At 30.9% G+C, this 9552-nt stretch overlaps 1 protein-coding gene across 2 annotated transcripts in view; it reads right to left on the bottom strand.

The window, feature by feature from the left end:
* LOC107454885 (neprilysin-1) overlaps positions 1-9552 on the bottom strand; it is a 224754-nt gene that overhangs the window by 24714 nt on the left and 190488 nt on the right. For both annotated transcript variants that reach the window (XM_043044755.2, XM_043044756.2), the window contains exons 3-7: positions 8390-8428; positions 6279-6440; positions 4377-4460; positions 3311-3516; positions 816-995 (exon numbers count right to left, since the gene is read on the bottom strand). In XM_043044755.2, coding sequence (XP_042900689.1) covers positions 816-995; positions 3311-3516; positions 4377-4460; positions 6279-6440; positions 8390-8428 — 671 coding nt within the window. The remainder of the gene's footprint in view (positions 1-815; positions 996-3310; positions 3517-4376; positions 4461-6278; positions 6441-8389; positions 8429-9552) is intronic.

Here is a 9552-nt window from a genome sequence, read left to right as displayed (position 1 = left end):
ACAAAACATCACCAAAACAAAGGAATGTACGAAGTGTGCCTTTTTACCTCAAATCTGTGTTGGTATAAAACGTAAGAACGCATAGTTTTGCGTGTCCTTTCATCATGAGTTGATCCTGATAAGGTGTTCCGGAATTGTCAGGAGTCTTGTCCACTCCCCCTCCTTTGCAGGAGTGGGGACGTGAACTGTTAGCAATACCAGCCTACATTTAAATAAACCTGTTTAGAACGTCTGATGGCTTAAGACTGCAATTATTTCAAGCTATATATACATATATAGTTACGTAATAATATTAGTTACGTAAATTTTTAAATATGCCATAATTAACTGTCACATTTTTGAAAGGAAAATTAAATAATTTATCAATGTTACTGATTCATAATTTTGTTAATCTTAGTATTTTATTGTAATTAACTATGATAATAAGAAAAAAGTCAATAATATTGTTTAATTTACAAGTTGTAATTATTTTTTGCAGATGAAGAAGGACTTTTTTTATTTAGCACATGGTAAGCAAATTACTTTTACTAACAATAACTTTTTTTTCTCTCCTTTTAAATTAAAGTTTTAAATTATTACAATACCTTTTACAAAGTTAATGCAAATGCTATTTTGATATTAGCGGATCAATTTCTATGAATATTACAAAAATAAGAGAGTTTTAAAGAAATAGGATTGTATTCACCATAGCTAGTTAAATTTTAAAATATTTCGACCTAGAATCCATAAAGTTGAAGCTATTTCGCAATCAGATATTTAATTTCTATGAATGTTACTAAAATGATAGAACTTTAAAGAAACAGAACTGTTCTTACATTAGCAAACCGAATCTCCAAATCTAGAACGTCAGTCATGTCCATTTCAGCTATTTCTCTATCCGCACCGAACAAAATGGCTACCTCCACCATGAGTTTTAAATAAGCTTTTCGTTCCTTTTCACTGCTGTCTTTAAGGAAATATTCCCTACTCGGAAGACCAAATGACATCTGATCGAGCTGCAATTAAAAACAGAAGAAATAAATAAATAAAAATAGGCAGAAATATTTATATCATCTACTAATTGCAGTAAATCTCAAAAACAGAACAATGCCAGTATTTTTTCAGTTATTCTACAAATAATTCTTCGGTACTTTTAAATTAATTTTAAAATTGAAACAATTTAGATCTTTTTCTTTAAATCATTTCTTGGCGCGAATATTTTGCGTTATTATATGCAAATAGTAAATAAGTTTGTCTTTGCTTATATACTGAGCCTAATCTCTAGTTGGCTTCTATATTTTTTTCTTTCAGAAATCACTCTTCTACGCCTAAAATGGAGCGACGTAAAAAGAGGCCACATAATGTCAAGTTAACAGATATGCATGAGTTCTATAATGAAGAACCATCCTTACTGTCAAAACACCGAAATGCCGATAAAAATGACTAACAATTTACAACAATAAAAATGTGGGGTTTAACAATAAAGTTGGGGGGACAAGATCGAACAACATAATCAAAAGTAAGACGAGGTTAGGAAAAAAATGGTTCGGAGGAAATATGGTAAAAATTCCAGTTGTTGCAAAACATAATTTAATAAATTCTAATCATGTGGAAAGTGTGGAATACTAGAAAATTCTTTTATGAAATAGTTAGAATTTTTCAAACTATGAAGAGATTCCCAGAAATCTAGACGAAATTGGCAAAAAAATTCATAGAGAAACTCTCGACGAACAATTTATTTTAGTTGGATTTACGGTTTCACTTAGATGTTGTTCTTGAGTTAATCCGTAAAAAAAAAATTATTATTTTTTTCGTTTTTTTTCATGAGTTTACTACATTGATAGCTTTGCTCTCTAAATTTGGATGCCTTTAAAATGCACTGCTGTTCAAAATTAAGAGGATTTTCAGATTTAATTAATTATTTTCAGAAATACTGAATAGTAGGTTTTAATGAAATTTTGACTTGAGTATAGGTATATTATTATAATGCAATAATAAGAATAAATAAACAGTTATACTTCTCACACATGATCAGGTGTTACGCTCATCGGAGTTTGATGGTAAAAAATAGTGGTTGAAGAATAAAAAAAAAAAAAGAATTAATAGAGTGGTAAGGCCTACTCTTTCAGTAATACAGGCTAACACAGTCATTCCATACAAGTAATAAAGCAGTGTAGGAGTTCCTGTGTCAATTAAATCGACCTGTCTAGCAACACTGTCTCCAGGCAGATAGTTTGAAGGAAATTTGGAGTTCCAAATGTCTTCCTAAAAGCGCTTCAGGCATGTTTTATAGGATATATGTGAGGAGATCCAACTGGCCAATCTTCACTTTCCTGAAAATTGCCAACCGGATGAGTTCTATGACGCCACACGTTGTTGAGTATTAAAATAAAATCAAGACCCACTGTATCTTAGAAAAATAAGTTAGTTCTAACACTTAATCACTGTTCTTAAATCTAAGTGACAGATATAAGTAGTCTGAGTGTCAGATATATATGCTACTAGTCTAAATATCAGATATGGAAAAAAGGGCCTAACATGGCTGGCCAGATAATCAGATCTCTGATATCATAATAGTTGATTTTTCGGATATTGGAATAGATAGCGGGTTATATTTTCATATGATCTATCCTCCAAGAGGATCTATCCTCCAAGGGATAGATCATATTTTCATATGATCTATCCCTCCATACCGTAAGGGTAGCGGAAGTTTGAGGGTCTGGGAAAGCATCATGTTGAATAGCTTCACATTCTTCCGTGTCTTTTTAAGATATATTTTGGCATCAGATGTAGACTTTGACCATATAGAGCATATCTAGGACACTCTGAAAAAGGCAATTCCCCTCCAACAATCATTCAGAGCCTGAAAACAACTGTAAGGGGAAGCCATACCCACTATTAATCCATTTGTTTGTTCGGATTCTTTAACCACTGTTTCTTACTTTTCGACTGCGATGACTGTCACACGCTATCATGAGTTTGCATTATAACTAATGAAGGATTACTTTTTGTTGAATTATTAATCTGTGTTTAATCTAAATTTCACCAAAATTAGTCAAGACATTCTGAAGATAATCAACCAAATCTGAAAATTCTTTTGATTTTTAACACAAGCGTAACAACTAATACTCGTAAATTTTTTCCAAATTAAGATTTTGTTTGAGTAGCTTTAGCTCATTTGGCGTTAAATTAATTTTACATTTATAATGTTCTTACTTCTTTCATTGTTATTCAGTAAATGTTCTATTGATATTAAAACAAAAAATATATATTATAAAAATTTCATGGACATGCAGAAAAACTTAGGTGCAGAGCTTTACCTAGTTCGTACCTGAATGACGTTAACCGAGGAATTCTTATCATCTGGTCCTACCCATTGTTCTATGATGATTCCTTGATTGTAATCACCTCTTAGCTGACCCAATAAATGCTCGAGGGGCCACTCTGGCTCCACCCAGTCCCTTTCACTGACTGGCCAACCTCCCAGTTCTTTAACCACGTCCCTGAGAGGTTTATCACCTATGGCATCGATCTGGACTGAAAATAAGAAAGTAGTAAGAAAATAAACTGTTTCACATCGTCATTCGATTTTTACCTAAGCTCTAAAATTGAGATTATAGTCAGAGAAAATAATTTTCTTTTTCACACCGTGATTTGTTTTTAGCAAAGTCCTATCAAAATTAATTTTATAGATATTATTTGCAAGCAATGTGCAGGTGTCTAGTCATAAGATCATGAATTACACAAAAATATGTTCTTGAAAAGGCATACAATCGAAAAACTAAAAACATCTAGATGCTGTACAGTTGTTGTTGTTGACGTATGCCTGTTTAGGCAGAGGGGGTGCGATTGCTCTTGTTTTCCAGTGGCGTCATCTATGACCAAGAATTCGACTTCTGCCACACCATACGTCACACCCGTTTATAGGGAGGACCCATTCAAACATCCATTCATTCATTCTCGTAGTTTTGACCTGAATCAGAGAACGATCGATCTCCAATCCAGTACCCCCAGAGGTACTGATTTGTTATGGGACCATGGAGGACTTTTGCGACTCGACAGATTTAACGTGCATCAATCACTTTACTACACTGGGAGTCTTCGGCCGGCGGGGTTCGAACCCACGAACTCTCGGACATGGGCTCAGCGCCCTTCCGACCAGGCTATGCCGTACAGTACTAGTTCAAAAAGTGTCAACTTACCCAATCCACATAGTCCATAAATATCCACATAGTTTAATCGCAAATCAACAAATGCACTTATAACAACTAAGACTGCGTGGATTTTCTGACCTTGTTTAGGTATGGATTTAATCAACTATTCTATTTCATTGTGTTCATGTCTGTAACAAAAAATGTTAAAACTGTCAATATCCGGAGAAATTTATTATTATTTACCTTGAGATATGCAGGACTTGTAAAATGTTTTCGCCTTGATTGTGGCACTATTATCATAATTATTGGCAGGTTCTTCTAATAGACCTATAAAATGAAACTTAATAAGTTTACGAAACTCATATAATTCATTATCATAATTTTAAAAACTTTTAATTTGCTATTGAAAAATTTAGAATATTTTTAGTTTCAAATTAAAACTTTAAGGTAAAAATAAATTGCAAAGTAATTCGACAATAAAATTAATACATCAAAATGCACATAATTAATTCAGAGTTTTATAAAAAAAAATGATTTGAGACCTTATTTGTTGAATAGATTTGAGTATACAATGAAAACTCATCGCAAATGTCTTAAACTATAAATGAAAGAAAACACTTGAGCTAATATTATCATGAGTTTTATTAAAGTTCATTTTATAAAAAGTTATTTGTGTCTTTTTAAATAACTTGAAAATCATCTATGACTTAAAAAGGTCTTATACATACTTCTTTCTTAGAGAATAAGTAATTTCTATGGAGTCGACAAAAACTTGATAAAATTTAAAAAATGGCAAGAGATGTTTCGTAATGTTCTTAGAGGTTATTAAGATTTTATTTTCACTTTAATTAAGTGTTTCAGGAAGAATGAAGCGGAGTGTAATATGAATTCCCAATAAACATTTCTATAGATTAAAAACTATCTCTAGCTTTTAAAAAAGACTATCGTCCCTGACGTTAAAAGTGCTAATAGTAAAGTGTTCTGTCTCGGAGAATCATATATAACTTACATTGCAAATTCCTATTGCAGGTTATTTTTCTAAATCAAAGCTATCTGTACCGAACTTGAAAATCATCTGCCAAGACTTCAAAAGTGTTAATAATACTTGTATCATGGGGAATCATATGCAATTTATATGAACTTTTATTTAAGATTTTTAATTGGAAGCTATTTTTACCCTTTAAAATAACTTGAAGATCATTTGGCGTGTCTTAAAAAGGGCTAATACTACTTCTGTATCGGGGAATCACATGTAATTTATATTGTAAATATCTATTACAGATAATTATTAGAAATCAAAACTGATCTGTACTTTTTCAAATAATTTGAAGATCATCAGCCATGAATTCTGTCTTGGGGAATCATATATAACTTACATTGCAAATTCCTAATACAGGTTATTTTTATAAATCAAAGCTATCTGTATCGAACTTGAAGATCATCTGCCGAGACTTCAAAAGTGCTAATACTACTTCTGTCATGAGGAATCATTTTTAATTTATATGAGCTTTTATTTAAGATTTTTAATTGGAAGCTATCTTTAACCTTTAACTTGAAGATCATCTGCCGTGTCTTTAAAAGTACTAATACTACTTCTGTATCAGAGAATCATAATTGTAAATTTCTCTTGCAGATAATTATTAGAAATCAAAGCCGATGTGTACTTTTTCAAATAATTTAAAGATCATCAGCCATGAATTCTGTCTTGGGGAATCATATCTAACTTACATTTCAAATTCCTATTGCAGGTTATTTTTCTAAATCAAAGCTATCTGTATCGAACTTGAAGATCATCTGCCGAGACTTCAAAAGTGCTAATACTACTTCTGTCATGAGGAATCATTTTTCATTTATATGAACTTTTATTTAAGATTTTTAATTGGAAGTTATCTTTAACCTTTAACTTGAAGATCATCTGCCGTGTCTTTAAAAGTGCTAATACTACTTCTGTATCAGGGAATCATAATTGTAAATTTCTCTTACAGATAATTATTAGAAATCAAAACCGATCTGTACTTTTTCAAATAATTTGAAGATCATCAGCCATGAATTCAAAAGCGCTAATACTATTTTCGAAGGGAATAATATATAATTTATATGAACTCTTATTTAAGATTATTATTTTTAATCAAAAGATATCTGTACCTTTTAAAATAACTTGAAGATCATCTGCCATGACTTCAAAAGTGCTAATACTACTTCTGTCTTGGGGAATCATATGTAATTTATTCCACGTTCCACAAGCATATTGGAAGAAATCTTCACACGGATCGGAACTTTGATCCATGGCATTCAGAAGAGACGCCGCTGTAATAACAAAGAAATGAATTGTAATATTAAAAAATGGTATGTAATTTTTTTTCCTAGAATAGACATAGAATTTTTAAACAAATTTGTTTTAACAAATTTTCTTTAAACACGCAGTTCCCAACGGAAAAAAATGAGTAAATAAAAAAAAAATTATTTTTAGAGAACATGTGGAAAAAAATTATAAATATATTAGTGAAAAATATTAGTAAGGAGGTAGGCGGCTGACAAAATAACAAATGAAAAAATAAAATTATCAATTAGGCTTTTGTTAGTAGAAAAATTAATGAATAACTCAAAAATATTGATTAGACAACAATCAGAAGAGAAAAAAAAACAGTAAACTAGTTCATTGTTTATTCAATCTACCGTTTTTATCAACGAATACCTAATTTAATAATTGACAAATTTAAACATGCAAAGTTAAGTTAAAGTAATTTTGATTCGTTTAGAAATAAGATAGCGTAGATAAACCAGTCACTGGTTTATTTGTTGCATGGTAAACAGCTGATCGATAAACGTGATTTTTTCGAAAAATAAAATTAATTTTTATGAATTATGTTTGCATTTAGACATATATATCAAGGCTGTTATTTTATACAGGTAGATAATTATAAACTATATATACGGGTAATTAAAATATTTCACTATTTTTGAAAAGATTTAATTATTTGTCACTACTATTATTAACAATTTCAATGAATGCATTAATCATGAACTTTTCAAACTAATTAATTAATAATCTATGGAATTTTCAAAAATATCTTAAGTATTTATTTTTTCTATTCTCTTAGTACAGTACAGAACCCGTTATCCGAAAATCAGAAAACCGGAAAACCAAAAAACCAGAACGAAATTTGATAAATTTTCCCGCCATTTCTTTAAAAAAAATGTTTTTTCCCTCATAAGATTTTAGGATTTTTCTTTCTTTTTTGAAAGATGTTTACCTTACCATCATTTTGGAAATAATCATTAGTGTATTACTTCATCGTTTTTTCTTCTTTTTAAGATTATGTCCAAATATTTTTTTTTTAAAGTTGGGTTTAACAATAAAAAAAACAGCTTTTTGTAGCGATTCAGAAAACCGGAAAAATCAGTTATCTGGAATAGCGATGGTCCCGATCGTTCTGGATAATCGGTTCCCTACTGTATTTCTAACGAATCATGTAGTGTTTCTAAATGTTCTCAGTGGATTTTATTGCGAAGGCACGGTTCCCAATAAAACACGGAAGTCAAGCATCTGTGGCTGTGGTCAGTAAGCAAGTGGGTGACCACTTTGATCAACCTGCGTTGGGACCGAGAGTGTGAAAAGCTCTTGACTTCCCACGCAAGTCGTTGGGCAACCAAAGCGGAAGAGTCACCCCCTCCGCAGAGGATCGAAATTGTGATCGCATGTCTTCGGATCATCCTCAGGGATGTTTCTCATACAGTCGCCAATAGCCCATAGTGCAGCCCTAGTGTGACATAAATAAAGTACTTACCTGGTTTTGATTATTACTTTTTATTAGCTTGAAACAGTTCTACAATAACTATTATTTATATATATATATTTTTTTTCTTCTTTGTTAAAAAAATTGATTCATATGCCAATTTAACACAACTATACACAACTTTAAGTAGAACTAAAACATAATTATAAGATCAACATATGATAAGCTTCTTTTTCATAATTGTTATGTTTTCTCTATAATTTTGAAACAGAGTATGAATATGTCTGAATTAGTCAATTAGTTATTATTAATTGAGCTATTTATATCTTTGAATAATATTTTATTACATTGCCTTTATTAAACCTGGAATTTTAAAAATCAAAATTTTATATGCAATATTTCTTAAGTCCGTTAGCTAAAGTTTTACAATTCAAAAAAGTAGTAAACAACAGTGGTTTTACAAAAAAATAAGCAAGATAAAATTCATTATAAACATGCAAGTAAATATGCAATTCTCACCTGTTTTTACACACTCTTCTGTTAGGCAAATATTTAAACCTAGAAATAAAACAAAAAAATATAAAAATGACGAAAAAACATTTATAAAATTCATCATTTCACCAGAGATTATTTCAAGCTTAAGAACATATACATACATTATTAAGAGTATAATACAATTTTCTTTATTAAATCCTAAGAAGAACATGACACTCTATGAATGAAGTTATATTACTTTGCTTAGTTAATTTTCTGTGAAACTTTTTTTTATCGTTATCCCCTTTCTTAAAGAAGTTTGAATGAAAAAAAGGAGGAAAATAATTCTAGAATGAATAGAAAAAACATGAAAAATATAATGCTTTGCTCTAATTATTTCGCGCATTGCAAGAAGTCCATAAAAATTTGCATTGCATGATATCATATTTTCATAATTTTTTTTAATCAAATTGAAAATATTTCGTTAGAGCGAAAATTACAAAACAAAAAGCTCCCAGTGCTGATTGTTCAATTCCTATTGGAGTGAACTGTTCATTAACTTTTTCAGGTGGAGAAAGGTAAGGCATGCCTGTCGCAATTTTCCTGAAACTCATGCGGCAAATAGTATTTATTTTCGATTTCAAAATTTGGAAATCGAAAATAAAATATTACCTTTACGCATTTTGACGCTTCGAGTTTGACGTAATAATTTTATTTTTCTATTCATTCATTTTCCTCCGTTATTTGGACTATTTATTTTTTGCCCGGAAGAAACGTACAATTTAGATTCGAAAAAAAATTCAGTGTAGGGAATATCGCGCAATGGTCCGTACTCTTAAACACACCAGAGTAAAGAACAGTGGACACTTGTAGGGAATACCGGCCAATGGCTCTGAAACTAAAAAAAAAACAGTAAGCAATACGGGGCAAGTGTGTGATGGGCAATGGTTTTTTTATTTTAAAATAAAACATCAGTGATGGGATTACGATGCATATTTACCTCTCTAAACCTGCAAAGTAACGAAACCCCACTCCCCCATAGGGATGTAACTTGGGAGAATGGACAAACGCTGCACGCTTGTTGTTTTGTAATCTTGTCTCTCCCAATGTATCTAGAATTTTCGGGAAAGGGAGAACGCAAATTTTAAACTTTTTGAAAGCAAAGATAACAAATTCTAGTTCTTAAGTTCCTAACTTGAAGTTTCTAA

Source organism: Parasteatoda tepidariorum, chromosome 10 (genome assembly GCF_043381705.1).
Source record: "Parasteatoda tepidariorum isolate YZ-2023 chromosome 10, CAS_Ptep_4.0, whole genome shotgun sequence".
NCBI lineage: Eukaryota > Metazoa > Arthropoda > Arachnida > Araneae > Theridiidae > Parasteatoda > Parasteatoda tepidariorum.
The sequence above is the reverse complement of the archived record's forward strand: the minus strand, read 5'-3'. Positions and strand labels throughout refer to the sequence as shown.